The 24,080-nt window shown below is 46.0% G+C and overlaps 1 protein-coding gene across 7 annotated transcripts in view; it reads right to left on the bottom strand.

Moving 5' to 3' along the window:
• PHACTR2 (phosphatase and actin regulator 2) overlaps positions 1 to 24,080 on the bottom strand; it is a 240,027-nt gene that overhangs the window by 135,929 nt on the left and 80,018 nt on the right. For 2 of the 7 annotated variants that reach the window (XM_073671368.1, XM_073671370.1), the window contains exon 1: positions 1,314 to 1,632. The exons of 4 other annotated variants lie outside the window; for them this stretch is intronic. In XM_073671368.1, the coding sequence (XP_073527469.1) occupies positions 1,314 to 1,359 (46 nt within the window). In that variant the 5' untranslated portion in view covers positions 1,360 to 1,632. Of the gene's footprint in view, positions 1 to 1,313; positions 1,633 to 24,080 lie in introns of those variants that run through there. One more of the 7 variants, XM_073671366.1, reaches the window with a different exon arrangement.

Consider the following 24,080-nt stretch of genomic DNA (forward strand, 5'->3'; position numbering starts at 1 on the left):
AATCCCCATATTTATCTTTTAGCAATTCTCAAACAGAGAATGGGACAGATAAGCCTCTCAATGGCAAACTCAATACAATGAATAACCTTCAATTAAAAGGCTAGTTGTAGGTTCTCCACCCCTATGTCTATGAACATTTAGTGAATGTCGGTTGTTCAGTGGTTTGCACTGTGGTCTTGGGTTTGAATCCCAGCAAGTACAACATTTGCAATGAGTTTGTATCTTCTCCCTGTGTTTGTGTGAGTTTCTTCCAAGTACTCCGGTCTAATTCTCCCTGTGTTTGTGTGGGTTTCCTCCGGGTACTCTGGTTTTGTTCTCCCTGTGTTTGTGTGGGTTTCCTCCGGGTACTCTGGTTTGTTCTCCCTGTGTTTGCGTGGGTTTCCTCCGGGTAATCCGGTCTCATTCTCCTTGTGTTTGCATGGGTTTAATCCAGATATTTCAGTTTCCTACCACACTCCAAAGACATAGTGATAGGGAATTTAAATTGTGAGCCCCAATGGGGACAGTGATGATAATATGTGTAAAGCGCTGCAGAATATGATGGTGCTATAAAAGTGAATAGAATAAATAACTAAAACATACTGCAGAGAAATCAGCACTGTGTGCTCAGCGGCATATGGAGATTAGAGTATGGGCCTGAAGAGATCTTGGGACATTTTCTAGAACTGTGTCTTAAAAGGGGAGGGTTTAATAAAAAGTAGATGTCCCCATCGTGATAATTGATTATGGAGTAATTTAAGCTGCCTAAAATAACTATTATAAGTCCAGTAGTTTACTAAATGGTTCAAGAATTTGGTGGAATGCAGCTTAGTGACAGCAGATGTGGCTGGTAGGTGACAGCGCGCACCCCCACAGAGATGATTGCTGGGATCAAAGCCTGGGTCAGAAGTAGTTAATGGGCTTTGATCATATTTCATGGCGCAGCCTCCCTCCTGCACCCACACACGTATACTAATAATGTATAGCAGTACAGTACCAGGGGCATTTACCAATACACTATGGACCATTAAAATGCTCATGACATGATTAGGAAGCCGTTTATCCCTGTGGCTTGCTCATGTGCCACTTTTGGTATTATTAATTGGGGCAATGATGAAACACCCCAGCTGGCATTAGGTGCCCACAATTCATTACAATTGAGTTACACCGCTTTAGTATATGCAGCAGCGGTTGATGAGACATCGCCCACACTTGCTACACCTGGCAGAGGTCAGCCCTCTGTGCCAGGGCATATGGATGAGGAGGCTGCCTCTGCCCATTCATACAAGTTGTGCCCACAGCAATGCTGCCCCCGGGCACGCACTGGTACTCACCGCTGCTCGTCTGCTCGGACAGGCTGGATACGGAGGTCTGACCCATCGCTTCTCTCCCAGGAGGGGCCCTTTGTCCGGCTCAGGCAGGGCTCAGGCTCCGTTGGAAGTAATCCCAGGGTGTCATGTCCTCCCCTCGGCTGTAGTTAGCTGTGCCCCGCTCCGTGTCCAGCACAGCCAGCTGCAGCCAGGGCTCCAGTGTGAATGCCTGTCATTCCTGCAGCAGCAGATTACTGCGGGTCGCAGGTCACACACAGACACACTCCCTCCATCTCTGCCGCCCTCCCTCTCTTCCTCTGCTCTCCCGCCCACTGGCCCTTCTCTGTTACCTCAGCCGTGTGTCCTATCAGCACCATGCTCTCTTCCCCTCTTTCCGCTTCTCTCTTTTTTGTTGTACACTAGTTGCTCCATCCCTCCCTCGTCTGCAGTAGCTGCCGCCTCCTCCCTCATGTTATCTTCCTTCTAGTCCCACAACTTCTTCTCCAGCCACTTGAGGAGATTATATCATATGTTGCTGGCTGGTCTTTGTTGAAAAAATGAAGGTGCCTAAGCCATAGAGATTTGTGAAAAGATTTTTTACCAGTATATCCGCTCCAAGAAACGCCTCAAAAATCATCTCAGAAACACTATTCACTTTCATTGCTGGCTATATGCACAAGAATGAGGGGGGGTTTTTTAGGAGTTTTTGGAGCTGAAACTGAGCGGAAACTCTCTAAATCTTCCTCAAAACCTAAAAACTTTGAGTTTCCTCGTCGAATTCAGCAAAAAAGACTCTGTCCAGATTCATCAAGAGCGGTGATTTTCCTGCTGGACTTGATGAGTCTGGTGGGGTTGGACGCTCTTGAATCATGAAGGTGTATGGCGAGTGGGGTGCGCTATCCGCCAGACCTCACGCCTCCGTCTCACCCGAACTCGCCCATTTCGGCAGAGCTGGGAGAAACTGGAAATATATCAAAGCTTTTACGCCACTTTTTTGGTGTTAAAGCTTTGATGAATTGGGGCCTTTGTGTGCACATACCCTTAAGCCGCTTTGCTGTTCAGTTTTTTTTCCTCATCAAGATAATAAAAACTCTGAATAAAGGAACATTTTCTGAATCTGTTTACTCTTGAAAATTATTGATTTTTGAACACCTGTGTCTAAACATAGTCTGAGACTACGTGCACATAATTTTCTGAAAAATCGCTTAAAAATACGTGAAAGAGGCTTTCTATCTGTTTCTATTGTAAAACTATTTCCCTACCTTTTGCAGGACGAGTTGTACTTTTAAATGACACCAGTCATTTTACCACATAGTGCACTGGAAAACAGTTCCAAGTGGGGAGAAATTGTCAAAGAAACGCAATTCCGACATCATTTTTTGGGAATTGTTTTTATGGTGTACATTGTATAGTAAAAATGACCCGGCAATATGATTCTCTTCATCAGAACGATTACTGTGATAACAGGTCAAGTTTTTTTTATTGCGGGACAAGTTGGACTTTTGAAAGACACCACTGATTTTACCATATAGTGTATTGGAAAACAGGAAAAAAAATTCCAAGTGCGGTGAAATTGCAAAAAAAAAGTGCAATTCCACAATTATTTTTGGGGTTTTTTATTTACCATGGTCACTATGTGACCTGGCAATATGATTCTCCAGGTCAGTACGAGTGCGCAGTTACCAAACATGTATAGTTTATTTTTTTATTTAAGTGGTGAAAAAAAAAGATATTAAATTTGTATGAAAAAAAGTTTTTGCGTTTCTCGCCATTTTCCAAGACCCGTAACTTTTTAATTTTTCTGGGCTGGGTGAGGGCTTATTTTTTCCGCCCTGAGATGACGTTTTTATTGATACCATTTTGGGGGTAAATAAGATGTTTTCATTGCCTCTTATTGCATTTTATTGCAATGTTGCCGCGGGCAAAAATACATAATTCTGGCGTTTAGATTTTTTTTCTCATTACGCCGTTTACCGATCTGATTAATTGACCTCATATTTTGATAGATCAGACATTTCAGAACGCGGTGATACCAAATGTGTAATTTTTTTTATTGTTTTATTTTCAATGGGGCAAAAAGGGGTGTGATTTGAACTTTTTTTTTCATTTTTTTTTTTTAAATGTTTTACTTTCTACTTTATTTAATAGTCTTCTTAGGAGTCTTAAAGCTGCAATCATCTCTTCGCCTGTGCTACACATACAAGGGCTTCAGCACTGCTATGTATAGCAGAAATGACGATCTCCTATGAATGCCGGCCAAGAGCCGACGTTCATAGGAGTATCATAATGACAGGCACAGAGGTGTTCTGCAGACCCCTGGCTGTCATGACAACTTATCGGCACCGCCTCCATCACGTGACGGGCGCCAATTGGTGGGATTTGTGACGCGCTTCCGGCTGGCGCGTGTTAAATCCCGCTGTCAGAGATTGATGACAGTGGGATTTAACTGGTTAAGAACCGCAGATGGAGCTCCAATCCACCCGCAGATGTTAAAGGCACATGACAGCTGATTAAATCAGGGATTAACTTGATATAGAGTTAATCTGCAGGTCAATGCATCCCAATGTTGTCTGTCTGCCTTACTGAAAGCTTAGCTACTGGGAAGGAATGAATCTGTATTCCTCAAGTGAGCCACCAGGCTTCAGTCATAGAGGCGTTCTAGAGTGGCTTCAGAGACCAATCAGTAGATAGTGAGAGGTGGATGTAAGCACACCCCCAGTACTTTGATTGACAGCTTGCTCTGCAGCATATTTGTGCAGAGCAAGCTATCAAAGTGCTATGGCAGAAAGTCGGCAGCTCCCAGGAGGAATTAAGTTCATTTAGTGAGGTGGTTCGACAACATTAGAATTCTATTAACCCGCAGATTAACCTCATATCTGCAGGTTATCAGCATTTGGGGACATGACAGGTTGACTTTAAAATTATAGATGAAAGTGCATGAAGTAAACCGCACTCTCCTAGAGGTTTATTGCTCCAGATTATAGTCAGGGGCCTGGACAAACATGAAATATGTCTCAGAATAGCATCAAATAAAATAGCAATATTTTATATGTATGGAACTATAGGTAAAGAGATATTTGCTGCCACGTTCTACTATTTCAGATAGGAAAATGGTTAGAGCCCAGGGATAGAAATTTCACCAATCTTCAGCTATCAATGTCCTGCATTCTGTCAGGTCGCTTTTATATACGTGACACTGGTGAGAGTATTCTGTGTCAGCACATCATCAGTTGCTGTATGTGAAGGGGGCTTGTTAACTGCCTCATTTCAGTAGCCAAGTCAGCTTCTGACGCGCCCCCTGGGCCATATTCTTTAGGGGGAATATCCGGAGCCGGATCAGATGGGAGTTGTAGTCTTCCGAGTGGCTGTGACCCGGTCCGTGCCCAGGGTGTCAAACTCAGTTGTATGTGGCAGTCCTACAGATGTTATTAAGTTCTTTATTGTCGACTACGCCACCCGTTGTATTGCGGTCACTATGGCCGCCGCTGCAGCAGGGTCCGCTGAGGCTGATGGTGTAGGTGCAGCTTTTGGTGGTATAACCCCCAACGGGTGGGGTATAGCCTCAGGGGGTCAGGTGCAGAGGATGGGGGTTGTAGTGGTGCAGCATAGATGTTAAAGGAAGACAGAGTCGGGTAGTGCAGTTTAGGGTATTTACTCACTGCTGATGTTCCGGTCACTCCAGCTTCAAGTGACCTCCCGAGCCGTGCTGCATCCACCAGGTCCTGGATCCAGCCAACCCCCAAGCGAGTCCGGAGCGTGACCCTGAGCTCTCCTTCTGTCCTTTCTCTGGCCGTCCCCACTATTGATCCACCCAGGTCCAGCTCCCTCGGGCCTTCTGTTGGGAGACCCTTGGCCTTGGGTTCCCTGACCCTCCACGTGGTATGCCTTCGGGGTGGATGTGGTGGGTGGCCGTGGCAGACGCTGCCCACGGCCTCCGGTCTCTGGCTAGGGTGTGTTTTTGCCCCCACCAGCTTGGGTTCCGGTACCCTGATGCCGACTCTTCACCCGGGGATGGAATTTGGGTTCTCAGAGTCCTCTTCTTCTGTTTCCCCCTCTGGGTCTTTCTTTCTCTGCTCCACTCTCTCTCTCTGGGGCTTCTCTGCTCCTCTTCCTCCTCTGACTTCTCTGCAAAGACTCACAGACTGACCCTGTTCTCTGATGGTGCCCACCTTATATACACCCTCTATGTGTGAGCTCAGGTGACCAGCACCCAATGAGCTCCTATCTTTACCCAGGCTGCTCCCCCTATCTGCCCCTACACTACTTGGGATGTACCACCCCCCTCCCACTCCAGCCAGGAACAGACTCGGTCGTACCTGCACATTTCTAAGTGGGAGTACCGTCGGTCTGCTCCTCGGAAATGGGATGTATGTAGTGCATGCAGCCTACCGAGCTCAGTTCCACACTCCATCCTTACCCGGGAGTGGAATATCACACCTCTGGGTTGAGGTGCAATACCCCTGTAGCAGCCGAATCCTCAGGGTGCTACATTCCCCCCTGGCAAATCACAGCACGTCCTCGGGCTGTAAGAACAAAACACCAAAAACATACAAATTTTTGCATAAACATATAAAACATATAAAACAACATATATTAGCAAATAAAACATTCTCGTCGCCTCTGGCTCCTCCTCCGGTCACTGTGCAACGTGTGACCGGGTAAAGTGCGACAGTCTCTCTAGACAACTGGTTTTCCTATAAAACCGGTAGGGGGCGCTTTTAAGAAGCGCAACTATTTACAAAGGGGTATATGGCCGCTCTCAGTCCTCGGCCAGGTAATGGGAATAGGGATGACCGCTCTCAGTCCTCGGTCAGTGGGATTTAGGGGTTAAACGGGTAACAGTTCACACTTGCTGGTCCCAACGGGGACTATATTAGCAACAGTAACAGTTTCAGTTTATGGTGCCCCGACGGGCAACTATATACAGCTCCTGCTTCGCTGTACTTAACGACAGCGTCCTCCTGCTCTTTCTTTATGGTTACCTCTAACTCTAGTTTCAGACCCGTCCGGGTCCTCTTGTTCTTCCTCCTCACACCGCAGCTCTTCCTCTGTCAGACGATGCACATGGAGGGCGTAGGGTCCTTTGGCACACTTGTGCCGGGTGAAGGTGACCTCGTCCCCGATGTAAAGGTCACGACCTCTGTGTCCCTCCGGTAGGTGGGACTCAACGTCTCTCCTCGTCACGAAGACGTCGCCTAGGGTGCGGTGGTCTCGGATGAAGCCCCACCCATGCTGCATGTTAAACTTGATCACAGTCCCGGTGGTGCGGGGACTATGCGCTGCACGGGGGTCTCTCCTGGCCCGGCTCTTCTGCTCCGCGCTCCTTATTTGAGCTTGCTGTTCCCGGACCCGCCTCTCTCTCCGCTCCCTCTCAAAGTCCTCGAGCTGTTGGCGGCAGCACTCAGCACGCTCCGCTGCAGCTGCCCGAGTCTCTTGAGTAAACCCCATGAGATCTTCTCCGGTGGGGTCCCACTCGAACTGCGCTTCTGCTAGCGGGGGCGAGATCCTCTTTACGGGCTTTGGAGCCGGGATCAGGGGTGCACACATGGCCCCAGCCTTCCTCTGCCGTTCCAGTTCATGATATTTCTGGGGCCAGATGAAAGGCTGCCCATCCGGGCACGTGTGCTGGCTAAACAGGTCCTCTCCCAGATGCGGCACTCTTGGTCTTATGGGCGCGGTGGTGTTAGCGCCCGGGTTGCCCGGGCCTTGCGGCCAGGCCTGGGGTATCTGGAAGGTAAAGGGCACCGTAAGGACGGCGGCGCCCTGGGCTACTTGGCCCTGCGACCAGGCCGGGGGCTCCGCGGAGGTAGGGGGCGCTGTTGGTATTGCGGCGCCCGGGGGTACTAGGCCTTGCGACCAGGCTGGTGGTACTTCCTGCTTGGTCACGCTCGGGGTCGAGGCGTGTGACGTCACAGGGGTCGCGGCTCCCGTTTGAGGCCTAGTCTGCGGCGGTGACGTTGCAGCGACGGGCACGGCAGGATAGACTTCGGGCTCTGCGACGGGGAGCTGGGGCAGGTACGCGGTTTCCCGGTTTGGGGTAGAGACGTCCCCTTTACCTGCCTCCACTCGTTCGGCTCCCTTCTCGGCGCCGTCTCCGGCCTTCAGTCCTCCCGCGCCATCCTCAGAGGCGGTCTGTCTCCTCATCTTGGGTGGCGTGCTCCGCTGACAGGTCTCGGTCTGCTGGGCCATCTCACGGCTCCACTCCGCCAACGTCTCTCGCTGCACCCGGGCCATCCTCCTTGCGAGGCCCTCCAGAGCGGTCTGTGCACACTCCCGATCTCGGGGGAGCTGTGCTAGGACCTCCACTAGGCCTAGTGGGGTCGTTGCTTCCAGCAGGCTCCTGACCAACGGGTCGGTGCTGCTCTGCTCTCCTTCAGTTGTCTCCAGCAGGCTCCTGGCCAGCGGGCCGGTGCTGCTCTGCTCTCCCTCCTCCGTTTCTAGCAGGCTCCTGGCCAACGGGCCGGTGCTGCTCTGCTTTCTCGCCATCTCCGGGTAAGCTCCTCCGATCTTCTTCTCCAGGCTTCTTGCCTCCGGGTGCGCTCGCTCTAGACTGCTCCAAGCGACACCCATCTTTGCTCTCTCCTTTCGTCTCCTCCCACCTCGAGGGCGGTCCCGGGGCCACTTGGTGATTGTCAGCTCCAGGGGCTGTTCTTTCACGCTGACAGACACCTCTAGCATCACAGTCTCTGTTGGTGGGGGCGGTTTCCACTTTTGGCGCCATTTTCGGTCCTGGCCCACGATGGGAGGTGGCCTCTCGCCACCCTCTGGCACGCCCATAATGGCGTCCGCTCTTCCAAGGCGGGAAACCTTTGGAAATGGCGGGAATCGCTTCCCAGTGGCGGGAAACTCTGCAGATGGCGGGAAAAAGCTGTTAATGGCGGACAACCGGCGGGAATCGACTGGTGATGGGGTCCGATGGCGGGGACCCTCCGGAACCGGCAGGAGACTTCTTTTTGAGGTAAACTCGTTCTTTTCTTCAGGCACACAGTACCCGGGTGTTGCGGGCACGTAATCCTGCCGACTACGCCATAGTTGACGCGCCCCCTGGGCCATATTCTTTAGGGGGAATATCCGGAGCCGGATCAGATGGGAGTTGTAGTCTTCCGAGTGGCTGTGACCCGGTCCGTGCCCAGGGTGTCAAACTCAGTTGTATGTGGCAGTCCTACAGATGTTATTAAGTTCTTTATTGTCGACTACGCCACCCGTTGTATTGCGGTCACTATGGCCGCCGCTGCAGCAGGGTCCGCTGAGGCTGATGGTGTAGGTGCAGCTTTTGGTGGTATAACCCCCAACGGGTGGGGTATAGCCTCAGGGGGTCAGGTGCAGAGGATGGGGGTTGTAGTGGTGCAGCATAGATGTTAAAGGAAGACAGAGTCGGGTAGTGCAGTTTAGGGTATTTACTCACTGCTGATGTTCCGGTCACTCCAGCTTCAAGTGACCTCCCGAGCCGTGCTGCATCCACCAGGTCCTGGATCCAGCCAACCCCCAAGCGAGTCCGGAGCGTGACCCTGAGCTCTCCTTCTGTCCTTTCTCTGGCCGTCCCCACTATTGATCCACCCAGGTCCAGCTCCCTCGGGCCTTCTGTTGGGAGACCCTTGGCCTTGGGTTCCCTGACCCTCCACGTGGTATGCCTTCGGGGTGGATGTGGTGGGTGGCCGTGGCAGACGCTGCCCACGGCCTCCGGTCTCTGGCTAGGGTGTGTTTTTGCCCCCACCAGCTTGGGTTCCGGTACCCTGATGCCGACTCTTCACCCGGGGATGGAATTTGGGTTCTCAGAGTCCTCTTCTTCTGTTTCCCCCTCTGGGTCTTTCTTTCTCTGCTCCACTCTCTCTCTCTGGGGCTTCTCTGCTCCTCTTCCTCCTCTGACTTCTCTGCAAAGACTCACAGACTGACCCTGTTCTCTGATGGTGCCCACCTTATATACACCCTCTATGTGTGAGCTCAGGTGACCAGCACCCAATGAGCTCCTATCTTTACCCAGGCTGCTCCCCCTATCTGCCCCTACACTACTTGGGATGTACCACCCCCCTCCCACTCCAGCCAGGAACAGACTCGGTCGTACCTGCACATTTCTAAGTGGGAGTACCGTCGGTCTGCTCCTCGGAAATGGGATGTATGTAGTGCATGCAGCCTACCGAGCTCAGTTCCACACTCCATCCTTACCCGGGAGTGGAATATCACACCTCTGGGTTGAGGTGCAATACCCCTGTAGCAGCCGAATCCTCAGGGTGCTACACTTCCTTCATCACAGCTGAACAGAGAAGGGGCTGGTTTAGAGTTTAGAATAAACTGTATTTGTGGATTTTTTGAAATCCCAGTAGCTTTTATAATGCAATGCATTCTGTATTGTAGTGGGTTATTCTCATCCAACTAACAATCATTCTATTAGACACTCTGGCAGGGCTAATAGGTGTACAACAATGGTTTACGGTGACTGCAGCATCCAAGGGGTTGAACAGCGGGATCAGAGTTACCTCCGATCCTGGCCATTGCAGCAGGAGCTGGTATCATGACAGCACAGTAAATGAACAGCTGCTGTCTTTAACACGCAGGTGACAGCTTAGAGGAGTTAAGTCCTGTATTTCCAAGGTGGGGCCTCCATGGGTCTTGTTTTTCAGCACATTCCAAATCTATCAGTCAGCACTTACCTATCAATCAATCAAGGAATCTTTTTTATAATTTGCACACGTTTTGCCATAATTATACCAAGAAAGGTGTAATCTCGCTCATTATGAGGCTCATAAGGAGTACTTTATCCCCAGGACTTAGTGTGCACTTTCTTTTCTCACTTTCTCCTTCCCCTGTTCTCTTACCAACAGTCCAAAACAAAGAGGCTTCTGTGAGAAGACTAAGTGTTGGATGCAAGAAAAGAAGGGCTTGCCTGCCAAGATGAACTTGTTGATATGCTAATAATTTTGTCACTTGAAAACCTTTGTGTTGCTCTTGCATGAACACATGGAATGCTTGTTTTGGCTAGCTTTCATTATTTAGTGACAAGTGAATAGGTAAAAATCTTTGTTGATACGTTAATAGCAACTAAACACTGGAAAATATATCTACTCCCTTTTGTGCACAATTTTTATGCAGTGGTGAGAACATTACAGGCCATGGTGGTGCAGTGGTTAGCACTGCAGCCTTGCAGCGCTGGGGTCCTGGGTTCAAATCCCACCAAGGACAACATCTGCAAGGAGTTTGTGTGGGTTTCCTCTGGGTTCTCTGGTTTCCACTCACACTCCAAAGACATACTGATAGGGAATCTAGATTGTGAGCCCCAATGGGGACAGTGACAATAATGTATGTAAAGTGCTGCAGAATATGTTAGCACTATATAAAGATTATTATTATTATACACAATCCAAATTGTAGGATTACAATCTAGGGGGGATATATTAACAAACTAAGGCCACGGCCCCACTATCAGTATTTTTTCTCAGGAGTGGGAGCGAATACCAGGAGTGGGTGATAAATGCAGAATTGGTGACTTGTTTCTATTCTACCTTTTCTCTGATTGTTACTCACCTGGTTTTGGCTCCCACTCCTGAGAAAAAATACTGACCGAATCATGGGCGTACCCAGGATCAAAACTAGGGGGGGCAAGCCATGGTCACAGATACTGAAGAGAAATATATATATATATAGTACAATGCAAAGATTTCACTTCTTACATTACATGAGTGATATCTATTGTAAATTCCACGATAGCTCAGAAACCGGCGAATCGCTCCACACAGTATACTGGCCCACATAAAATGCTCCATACAGGATACTGGTCCCCATATAACGCTCCATACAGGATACTGGCCCCCATATAACGCTCCATGCAGGATACTGGCCCCCATATAACGCTCCATACAGGATACTGCCCACCATATAACGCTCCATACAGGATACTGGCCCCCATATAACGCTCCATACAGAATACTGGCTCTCATATAATGCTCCATACAGAATACTGGCCCCCATATAATGCTCCATATAGAATACTGGCCCCCATATAATGCTCCATAAAGGATACTGGCCCCCATATAAAGCTCCATACAGAATACTGGCCCCCATATAACGCTCCATACAGAATACTGGCCCCCATATAGCGCTCCATACAGAATACTGGCCCCCATATAACGCTCCATACAGGATACTGGCCCCCATATAACACTCCATACAGAATACTGGCCCCCATATAACGCTCCATGCAGGATACTGGCCCCCATATAACGCTCCATGCAGGATACTGGCCCCCATATAACGCTCCATGCAGGCTGTTCCCCACACATAATGCCTCATGCAGGCTGTTCCCCCCCACATAATGCCCCACGCAGGCTGTTCCCCCCACATAATGCCCCATGTAGGATGTCACCCCCCCTTATAATGCCCCATGCAGGATGTCACACTCCCCCCCCTCCCTTATAATGTCCCATGCAGGATGTCACTCCCCCCCCTTATAATGCCCCATGCAGGATGTCACACACCCCCCTCCCTTATAATGCCCCATGCAGGATGTCACCCCCCCTTATAATGCCCCATGTAGAATGTCACACACACCCCCTCCCTTATAATGCCCCATGCAGGATGTCACACACCCCCACCTCACCCCCCTCCCTTATACTGCCACAGGCCTCCATACAATAAAAAAAAAAAAAAATCAAATACGCACCTCACGTCTCACCTGCTGCCGCTGCTCCGGACTCCTCAGCGTCGCCGGCCTCATCCCGCTCTGCACTGTGACTGCTCAGGAGAGAGCGCGGTGTAAAGATGTCACCGCGCCCTCTGACCTGAGACGTCACAGTGCAGCAGCCGCGGAGGATGCAGGAGCTGCTGCGGAGGCACGGGGAGGGGTAAGTATTGTGCCGGGTGCCAGGGCCCTGAGCAAGCGGGGGGGGGGGAGCGGGCGCTGACACCGCTCTCCTCCGCTCACGGGTCCCATAGCGCGCGGGGTGCCCGACGGTGAGGGGCCCCCCCGTCTGCTCAGGGCCCCAGCATTTGCCCGGGTGCGCCGGGTGCTGACGCCGGCCCTGGTGTGCGGCGTGTGTCCCTGCTTCTGGGGGGGGGGCAGCTGCCCCCCCTGCCCCACGGTGGGTACGCCCATGGACCGAATACTGACCAAATACTGATAGTGGGCCGTGGCCTAATAGTGAAACTAGATTGTGCATTTGTGAAGAGTATTTTTTTTAATTCCTGTCTGTAATGTCAATGCTATATTACTGAACATAACCTAGATTACAACTGTCATCCAACATCTATCAAACTCATTATGATCAATTATATGCATTTTTGTTAGTATGTGGGAGGGTACTCCCTTCAGAAGTTGCAAAGCAAAGTATAGTCTCTCAATAAAGACAGTTCTTAACATAAAAGTGGACACAGGTATTTTAGGAGATATATATATACATACATACATACACACATACACAGACAGTCCTGCTCACCGTTATTGGCACCCATTAAGTTTAAGTATATGATGTAGAATATCTCCTGAAAAAAAGTGAAACAGTTTTTTTGTATAGAGCACTCATGTTAAATACAAAAGTGCAAATGATAAACAATAATTTAAAAGCAAAACAATGGGAGGGAAAAATAGAAAAACCTAAAACTTGCTATGACACTGGTATTGGCACCCTTTACATTAATTTAGTATGGAAACACATTTTGACTCGCCTGTGGTAAATCACATCAGAGATTCTCCTGTGATTAATTGTCTGTGCCCATATGACATGAATAAGCCAATGAATGATGACTTCATTGTTTTAAAAAGCTACATGGTAGGCCCTGTTCTTTTGTCACAATGGTGAAGACAAAGGAGCTGTCTGAGGATGTCAGAACTGCTATTATTAGCAAACACAAGACTTCCACAGGGTATAATGCTATCTCAAGAGACCTTGGTATCCCAGTTTCAACAGTGTGCAATGTTATTAAGAAGTTTGCCAAGCATGGAACCGTCAAGAAACTCCCTGGATGTGGGGGAAGGAGGAAAATTGACAAGAGATGTCTTCGAAGGTTGGTGCGAATGGTGGAAAAAACACCATGTCAAACATCCAAAGACCTGAAGGCCAACCTGGAACAATCTGGGTTCATGGTTTCAACAAGTACCATACGCCACACACTAAACCAAGCAGAGCTTTATGGGCGAATGCCAAGGAACAACACATTGCTGAAGAAAAGACATGAAAAGGAACAACTGATCTCTGCCAAAGAGTACCTTGACAAAACATAATCCTTCCCGAAAAATGTTCTGCATACAGATGAAACAAAAATAGAGCTTTTTGGCAATGCAAAGCAACAGTTTATTTACAGACGGGGCAATGAAGCTTATAAGGAAAACACCTTATGAACAGTTAAGCATAGTGGAGGATCCATAATGCTGTGGGGATGCTTTGCTGAGTCAGGTACTGGAGGCCTTGACTGTATCACAGGAATCATGAAATTAAAGAATTAAAGATATTTTAGAGCGAAATGTCCTACCCAGTGTAAGAAAACTTGGTTTGAGTGGAAGATCATGGGTCTTCCAGCAAGATAATGACCCAAAGCACACATACAAAAGTACTTAGGAATGGTTGAAAAAGAAAAAATGGACTGTTTTAAAATGGCCAGCAATGAGTCCTGGCCTCAATCCGATTGAAAATCTTTGGGGTGAGCTGAAAACTGCCAATGGGAAAAAGAACCCTGCAAACCTTAAAGAGCTTGAACAAACTACAAAGGAAGAGTGGGAGAAAATTCTAGCTGAGAAGTGCAAGAAGCTTATAGATGGCTACAAAAAACATTTGGAGGCTAAATGCTAAAGGGTGCACAACCAAGTATTAATTAGGGGTGCCTTTATTGCTGCACATGCTGTTTATTCTGTTTCTTCTTTGAAATGGCAACATGGAAGTTGGAAAACAATGTTTTATTGTTGTAGTACTTTGGACCACTAATTAAAAAATCCTGAGGTTATAACTTTGGTACATTTCCATTTATTTCTGAAGACATTATTATTATTTTTTTTATTATTATTTATATAGCGCCATTGATTCCATGATGCTGTACATGAGGAGGGTTTACATAAAAAATACAGATATCACTTACAGTAAACAAACTAACAATGATAGACTGGTACAGAGGAAAGAGGACCCTGCCCCTGCGGCTTTACATTCTACAGGAATGGGGAAGGAAACAGTAGGTTGGGGGGGTTGCAGTAGCTCCGGTGTTGTTGAGGTGGCAGCAAGCAAGGTCATGGCAGGCTGTAAGCTTGTTTGAAGAGATGGATTGTCAGGTTCCAACTGAAGGATCCAAATGTGGAGGCTAATCGGACGTGTTGAGGCACAGAATTCCAGAGGATGGGGGATATTCGGGAGAAATCTTGGAGGCGATTGGGTGGGGAACGAATAAGTGTGGAGGAGAGAAGGAGGTCTTGGGAGGACCGGAGATTACATAAGGGAATATATTGGGAGATTAGTTAAGAGATGTACAGAGGAGAAAGGTTATGGATGGCTTTGTAGGTCAGTGTTAGTAGTTTGAACTGGATACGCTGGTCAATTGGGAGCCAGCGAAGGGATTTGCAAAGGGGGGTAGCAGAGGAGTAGCGATAAGAGAGATTAACTAGTCGCGCAGCAGAGTTAAGGATGGTCCGAAGGTTCCCAAAGGTCTCGTTGGTCCGAAGGGACCCAAAGAAACAGAGTCCTAAGTAACGTCGTATTTACCTTCAGTACGCCAACTGTTATGATACCACAACTTCCAACATTATCAGACAGCCCATGCTCTTCATGGAATGCTGTGAGTTGTAGTGCCAAAAGCTGCCGATCCCTGGTCTATAACAGGCCTACAGGGCACACTAGATTATAGTTACAGAACAGATGGGTGAGGGGGATCTAGATCACTGATCTACAGAAACCGTTATGTGCCAGAAGGCATCATGATGGGGTGATGTAAGGTATGCAGGACAGCAAAGTGCTGGGGCCTGAACTTAACCACTAGAGGCATGTTTTGGGCAAGTGGGCTTATTAAATAAAGGCATTTATGAATTTGTAATAGAATGTTCTGGAAACCATACAGCCATAGGTGACATACATCACCACCAACCTCCCTGTCCGCTGATAATTACTAAACAATTCTATAAAGCCATAAGGAGCACAACCCCCATACAACGTGACAGAAGCAGGTGCAGAGGACACACATATTGCACAATCTATGAAAAAAATGGAGTGCCAATAATTATATATACTATATATGTATATATTGTGAGGCAGTGACTGGGATCGTATACGAGAGACGTTATATATCCCCAGAATATGTACAGAGACCTATTAATCCATTGGAGTGCATTGCAGTCACAGACACACCTGCGGCTGCAATGCAGGAATGAAGGCGAGCATTGACCTGGTCAGGCTATCTGGCTAAGGCAGATTAGTAAAACCCAGCAGGGCCTTCATTTCTTGGAGGAGGCTACAGGAAGGCAGAGGGGCAGCCTCCTCCCTCCAACCCGGGTTTTCCAGTGGCTCTTGCCACAGGTCCTTTAAAAACCCTGCATTAAGGATTAGTGTTGTTCAGTGTTGGGACCTGCTAGGAGTATAGTGACGTGCCCCCTGGGCCGTGGGGTACTCGGTGCCGGGCCGGTCGTTGCTAGGGGAGATGTCACAGTGGCGGTGACCCGGTCCGTGACCCAGGGCGGTCAATAAAAGGGGTTATTTACAGGGGATTTATAGTTTTTATATAATGTTCGTGACGCCACCTGTGGTATGCGGCTAAAGGGAGCCGCCGCTGCGGAGCAGGTCCTCTGGAGCTGTTGTTGATGCAGCAGAGTTGGTTCATCTCTCCAAAGGCAGAGCTTAGCTCCAGGGCAGTGTAGATGTTATAGATATTGAGTTAGCGGTTGTGGTGCAGTGTAGTGCAGGGGGTGATGGCGCAGCAGTAATAATTCACAGAGACAGTGGGGTGCAGTCTTCTGGATTTACTCACAGTTCTCACTTTGCTCCTGGTTACAACTGCAGATCATAACTTCCCACGTCGTCCTGTGCTTACTCAGGGAGGGGTTCAGCAAACCCTCAGGTACCTCCGGAGTACATAACGGGACCCCCTTCTGTGTGTTCCTTCTGGCCGTCTCCCTGCACCTCACACCCAGTGTCCCAATCCAGTGACCACGGACCTTGTCGGGCGACGTCTTCTCTGTCCCCTTGGTCCTCTATGGCCACCTTTTCGGTGAGATAGATGTGGCTTTTGGCTGCAGCACCTGAAATGCTGCACCCTCCGGTTACCTAGTTGAACGTTGCAATTCTCGCTAGTTAGGGGCCGGTCCCCTCTGCGACCTGATCCCTCCACCGCCTGGTAGATTCGGGCGTACGGGTGGCCTCCAGCACTGCCCGTACCCCTGGGATCCTTCCTTCACTCCTGGAGCCTTCTCTCTGCTCCCATTCCTTCCTCCTCTCCTTCTCCTGGGCCTCCTCACTCAGGCCCGCGCTTCCCCTGAGCAGAGCTCCTGCTCCCAACTCGTCCTCTGACTCAGACTCCCTCTCAGACTCCCTCTCAGACCCTGACTCTAGAATGTTCTACCCTCTCTTTTATATCGCTTCTTACTGAGCTCCCCTGAACTACTTACTCCACCCACACCCACTACATGGTTCCCCCTACTTTGGTTCCCCCCACTCCAGCCAGGGACAGAGCTCAGCAGAGGAGCAGCGCATCTTGCCCCTCCTGCTGGTCTGGAGTAGTGTAGTGTTGGATGCAGGTGTTAGGGTCCTGGGCAGTACTCCTTCCTTACCTGAGAGTGAGATACCACACCTCTGGGTGAGATGCAGTACCTCTGTGGCAACTGAACCCGCAAGGGCGCCACAATAGCAGGAAAGCTCGGCGGGCCTGTGTGTAGCTGAACCCACGCCTGGGAAGGCTCTGCACCCGTCAGGCTCTGAGCGGCCCGGCGCGGCCGTTGCCCACAGCAGCCGTTGTTTATGGACTCATGTTAACCCGGCTGCGAACCGGAGGACTTTCTGTTTACCCGCAAGTTGCTGAATAAAAGATGTTTATGTTGGACTTGCTTGGGTCACTGCCTCAGTTCCTGCACGGTGTGAACACCGCAGCCTTACAATTATACAGGGTGGTCCAAAAGTAGGTGGACAGAAAGTGTAACAAGGTTATAAAGGGGGAGATTTATCAAACACTTTTCATTCCTCACAGACTCTTTTTAAAATGAAAGGTGGAATCTGATTGGTTGCTAAGGGCAACTGAGCCAGTTTCACAGATCTAGTTTTCACAGATAGATCTCCCCCAAATCTGTTTTCTTTTCAGATAATTCAGATAACACATAATGGCAAATAATTTAAATACAGATCAAAGAAAATGGATTTTAACAGAGTATTGGAAATCTCAAAATGCTGAAACCGTTAGAGCAAATTGGGTTGAAACATTTGGTACTCAAGCCCCAAAGAGACAAACTATTTACCGCATTCGTGACAAATTCAATGCCACTGGCTCAATCCTTAATGCTCCAAAAACTGGTCGACCTAAAACAGTCTGTACAGAAGATAATAAACAACTTGTTGCTGAAACATTTGTTCACAGTCCAAAAAAGTCCACCAGAAGAGCCTCTTTGGAATTGCGAGCTTCTATCATGCGAATCCTGAAATCTATTGGGTGGAAAGCTTATCGTCCACGTCTAATTCATGGTTTATTGGAGGATGATCCAGACAGGCGGCTGCAATGTAGTGAGATTATGCTTAATGAAATTGAAGAAAATCCAGTAATTTTAGATAACATTATGTGGAGTGATGAAGCTTCTTTCAAATTATCCGGCCATATTAACAGACATAATTGTATTTACTGGTATAATGAGAACATGCATTTAACATTAGAGCAACAACTAAATGAGCCTGGTGTCAATGTTTGGGGTGGTATTTCAAGTTTTGTTTTTTTACGACCAATATTTTTTCATGGAACAGTCACAGGAGATAAGTATCTCGAAATTCTAATGAATGAAGTTTTTCCCCAGTTACAGCAACAGCCTAATTCAAATGACCTTTATTTCCAACAAGATGGGGCCCCTCCACATTATTCAAGAGTAGTCAGCGAGTATCTTGATGAAACATTTCCTAATAAATGGATTGGCTGAAGAGGCCCACTTGTTTGGCCGGCACGTTCGCCAGACTTGACCCCAATGGATTTTTTCTTTTGGGGAGTACTCAAGGACAAAGTTTATAGTCAAAAAACAAAAAGTGTCAGTGATTTGAAAAATTACATAAGAGATGCATTTCAAGAAATGAATACCCAAAGAGACTTGTGCAAAAAAGTTTGTTAAAGCGTAAGAGGCAGACTTCAAAGCTGTGCAAATTGTAATGGAAAACAGTTTGAGCACCTGCGTTGATAAAATTTAAGGGATTTTGTATTATTGTTCAGAATAAAATTGAATTGTCAGTGTTATGCTTGTGTTAGTAAATATAATTTTATATATAAATCAAAATAAATGTTATTATTTTCTGTCCACCTACTTTTGGACCACCCTGTATATATATAATGGTGGAGTTAGGAACATCACGGGGTCGATTGAAATCAAAGCTTTCAAAACTTCCCGGTTTATTCAGTATTGATTGTGAATGCCATGCACAGAAGTACACACACTTGAACACCTTGCCTGCTATCAATGAGGTTATTAATGGTTGTCTGAAGAATGCTTTGCAATGCTAAATGCACATGGGCATGCAAATTATTATGATCCATAACTGCAATTACTCCGCAATGATGACTCCACAGGCCGTGGTAGTACATTTAGGCCATGTAGTCTTTTCACAGCACAATCAACATGTGGCCTGGCGTTGTAGTGTTGGAAAAAAAGCTCCTGGGACACTTTGGAGAAATGTCCATACCACTGGTTCCACCACCAAATCAATATCATGGCGAGCTGTTAGTATATAGGGAATGAAGACCAGTAGGGTCCTGCTACTGTAAATTATGCCACCTCACAACATAATCCCAAGAGCAGCACCGATGAGACAGTCCCTTGTGAAAGTCTCTTCATGGCGTTGACCTCATGGTCTCCAAATTAAAATAGTTCTTAATCAAATTGACTGCATGCTTGGATTCGTTGTAATGTTGCAGAAAAAATTTGGAGACAATAAGATGTTATTGCATAATGGAGATGTATCCTCAGCATTTAGTACAATAAGGAATAGGCAATGTTGATGACCATAGACACAATGGTCAGCTGATGAAATACACATAATACTTACTTCCCTTCAAAATCGAAAGATGTCAAGTATTGCTATCAGCTGAGAACTGGAAGCACCCAGTGGAACCCAGCTACAACCATCTACTGTTCGGAAAAGTCTGTCCTGAAGTGATCTTCAGGGAAAAATGGAAGCCAAAAACCATACCTTCGATGTGCAAACAAAGCCAAGTGACTCAACTATGCATGAAAACAAAGGAACTGGGTGCATAAAATGGCAGCATATGCTCTGGTCTGATGAGTCAACCGCATTAGAAAGTATGTAAGGTGCGGGGCTCCGGCTTTCACAAAATGTCGGTGGAGCCCCCTGCACGACAAACACTTCATCCTACCAGCATGGGGTCTGAAGCCATATCCCAACTCCTGCCTCCGAACACCCTGTCCTGCCTCTGCAGCTTCTCCTGCCTCCGCCAGCAGCGGCCCTGCCACCTGGGACCCTGCTCCACCAACGCCGCCGCCCCCCCAGGCAAGCTGATTATAACAGTCACCGGTTTATTACAAAACATTTTTTTCCTATTTTCATCCCCCAAATTTGGGGTGCGTCTTATAATCCACAAAATATGGTATTTGATTTTGTTTTCTGTTTTGTTCCCTTACTTTACATTTTAAGTATTTTAGTATATAACAATATACTATTAACACTTTCATTTTTAAAAGCATTCTTACTTTGTAGCATTTTTTTCACAACTGAATAAAACTATGGCATAGTACTGTATAAATATTATATATGTGTATATAAAACAAATGTTATAAATACTGGGTAGGGGGGCATCTCTTTTACTACATAGCCTACCCTAGCCGACAGATGCATGCTAGCAAAACCATCTGTCTGTTGTGGAGCCACTTTAAGAAAAGGGGTTGCCCTAGGAGGACAACACATTTACATATATATTAAATGTGACTCTTATAGAAGTACCCATATTGCTGTTATAGCCAAAATATTCCAGTAAGCCTAATGATGCTTCAGTGTCTTCATCTTTTCATATCTAGAAGGGCGTAAGAGTCAGAGGAGCGTCTGTATAATAAGCTGATTTTATTGTCCAGAAGCAATAAGTACTGAGTGTATATTTGCTATATAAAATATTCATGCTTCAGGTTTCCTTCTCGGTAAGGATGAAATAAGCTAGGGCTGACAAGCTGTAATATCACTTTCCAGCATTGGTCTCTTCAGGGTGCATCAATAAGTGCCAACAATACACTTTAACTTGACAGCTATTGATTTTGTACCTCAAACATAATTCATTTCAGTTGTGAAGACTAAAAAACATAATATGCCCATGCCCAGTGCAAATCACACACCACTCCTGCTCTAATCACATACCTGATACCTCAGTGAGTAGTCATACATCAGGCCCCACACAAGTGGCCATGAGACCACACAGTGGGAGTGGGAGAACTTAGAATGGATACTTGTACTTATAGATACTTTGATGTAAACTAAAGTGGTAATCATGGCACCTTCTTCTCACAAATGATCTGGGTATCAGCTCATGGGTGCCAGCAATAATTCCATAGGACATTTTAGTGACCTATCACAGGAAAGACAAATTGGGAATTTATCTTTTCCTTAGAAATGATATTGTTTTCCTTTAAGGGACTTTCTATAATGTTTACAATTTTCTTTAACAAATATGCTTGAGTATCCAGAACAAGGTGGATAAATGGAGGAATTCATTTCCAAGGCATTTTCTAGAGTTACTATGAGTTTGTTAATTTGATCAGAACTGTTAGGGTGTATTCATTCCTGTATTTGGCCATATAAACAGCAATTGAAAACATTGGGGTGCCTTTTCTCGGTGTTTGTGTCTGTTCATTTTGCATCCTACTACTAGTAGAGAAGTATTGAAGACTTCAAAACTTTGAAGACTTTAAAAGCTTAAAAATAACATCATGTTGAGACTTTGTGATAGGTTACGGTCACACTATCAGTATTTCACATCAGTATTTGTAAGCCAAAACCAGGAGTGGGTGATAAATGCAGAAGTGGTGACGTGTTTCTATTATACATTTACTCTGATTGTTCCTAACCTGGTTTTGGCTTACAAATACTGAGGTATAATTTACTCCACATTTTTTTAAATTGCCCAAAAGTTAAATAAATATGCAACCAAGTGTTTATTTTCACCAACCAACTACTTAAGAGAAATGTAATTATAACTCCTCAGATGGCTCTCCTCTCACTAAACATGGAAGATTTAGACCCTTCATCTAGATATGTTTTAACTCATATCTTTCTTGTGGTAAAAAAAACTTAATTGCCCTTTTCTGGAACAAACCTGTTCTGCCTAAATTTTCAGATATTCTTGAAAAAAATCTCTTTACATAAATCATTAGAATTTAGGTATGTTATAGTAAACAACCTCTACAAGAAATACACAAAAAATGGGATTGCTGGGATCGTGCTTTTCCTCTACCTACTTAGTTTCATTTCAGAATACTGTGTCCTACCTTACAATCTGTACTCGTTTGTGAAATTTATATTTTACTGTTTGTGCTTATTTACAGATATTTGTTATTGTTCTTCTGATATGTTGTACTACATTAACTGTAATTACCTCGACTGTATAAACCAATTTTTCCCTTTTTTTCCTTCCCTATTTTCCCTTATTCCCTCTTAATAAATATTTTTCCCCTTATTCCTTATTTTTTCCTCCCTCTTTTTCCACTCCCCATATTTATCTTAAAAATTCAATAAAAAAATATTGAAATACAAATACTGATGTAAAATACTGACCTAATACTGATAGTGAGACAGTAGCCATAAAATAATACTCTACCAAAACTTGCTTCAATTGAGGATCAGTAGTTTCTGCAAAAGAGAAACAGTCACAGCTCCTAATCTATTCAATGCTGTAGTTTTGGCAAGACATACCTCACTAGCTCTGCAGTCCATGCAAATGCCAAGATTTATTTTTTGTGAAGTCCACAATATTTGTGTATTTACAGTTGTGCTCAAAAGTTTACATACCCCGGCAGAATTTTTCCTTTCTTGTCATTGTTTCAGAGAATATGAATGATAACAAAAAAACTTGTTCTCCACTCATGATTATTGGTTGTGTGAAGCCATTTATTGTCAAACTACTGTGTTTTCTCTTTTTAAATGTTAATGACAACCAAAAACATCCAAATAACCCTGATCAAAAGTTCACATACCCCAGTTCTTTATACCGGGTATTGCCCCCTCTAACATCAATGACAGCTTGAAGTCTTTTGTGGTAGTTGTGGATGAGGTTCTTTATTTTCTCAGATGGTAAAGCCGCCCATTCTTCTTGGCAAAAAGCCTCCAGTTCCTGTAAATTCCTGGGATGTTTAGCATGAACTGCGCGCTTGAGATCTCCCAAGAGTGGCTCAATGATATTGAGGTCAGGAGACTGAGATGGCCACTCCTGAACCTTCACTTTGTTCTGCTGTAGCCAATGACAGTTCGACTTGGCCTTGTGTGTTTTGGATCATTGTCATGTTGGAACGTCCAAGTACATCCCATGCACAGCTTCCGGGCTAATGAGTGCAAATTTGCCTCCAGTATTTGCTGATGACATGCTGCATTCATCTTTCCTTCAACTTTTACCAAGTTTCTTGTGCCTTTGTAGCTCAAACATCCCCAAAACATCAGCGATCCACCTCCATGCTTTACTGTAGGAATGGTGTTCCTTTCATCATAGGCCTTGTTGACCTCTCTCCAAATGTAACGTTTATGGTTGTGGCCAAAAAAGTTAAATTTTAGTCTTATCACTCCAAATTACCTTGTTCCAGAAGTTTTAAGGCTTGTCTCTGTGCTGTTTGACGTATTGTAAGCGAGATACTTTGTTGCATTTGCGCAGTAATGGCTTTCTTCTGGTGACCATGCGGTCAAGAGCTTTGCCAAGAGCTTTGCAAAGCAGTCATCAAAGCAAAAGGTGACTACTTTGAAGAACCTACTGTAGAATATAAGACATATTTTCAGTTGTTTCACACTTTTTTGTTAAGTATATAATTCCACATGTGTTAATTAATAGTTTTGACGCCTTCAATGTGAATGTACAATTTTCATACTCATGAAAATACAGAAAAATCTTTAAATGAGAAGGTGTGTCCAAACTTTTGGTCTGTACTATATGTCTTGCCAAAACTGCAGCCTTGAGTAGATTAGGAGCTGTGACTGTTTCTTTGGAGGCAGACAATTTAGGTAGCGTTCACACATTGTGAATGTAGCAAGAAAAGGTGAACACAACGCGTGACCACAACCTTAGCATCCATAATATATTGTAAGTAAGAATTCCTGGAGTATATAAAGGAATAGGTTCCATTCATCAATCAGCCACCAGTTTTTATGGAATAAATTAATACACTATTAGGCCTCATTCAGACGTCCGTTTTTCACATATGCTCTCTAACCATGATTTTCAAGGATATAACACGTACCCATTATATTCTTTTGGTCTCTACACATGTTCATGTGTTATTGTGGAACGTATGTCCGTTTAAAAATAACTGAGACATGTCAATTTTTTTATAGGCATCATGGATCAAAAGTATCAATTCAAGACTATGGGTCCATGGAAATCGCTGCCAGCACATGGATAGCATCAGTATACAGTCCTTGACTAACATTGGAAAGGATAGGAGAAAAT

This window comes from Phyllobates terribilis, unplaced genomic scaffold, assembly GCF_046119375.1.
Source record: "Phyllobates terribilis strain yellow unplaced genomic scaffold, ASM4611937v1 Scaffold_3__8_contigs__length_932513732, whole genome shotgun sequence".
Taxonomy (NCBI): Eukaryota; Metazoa; Chordata; class Amphibia; order Anura; family Dendrobatidae; genus Phyllobates; species Phyllobates terribilis.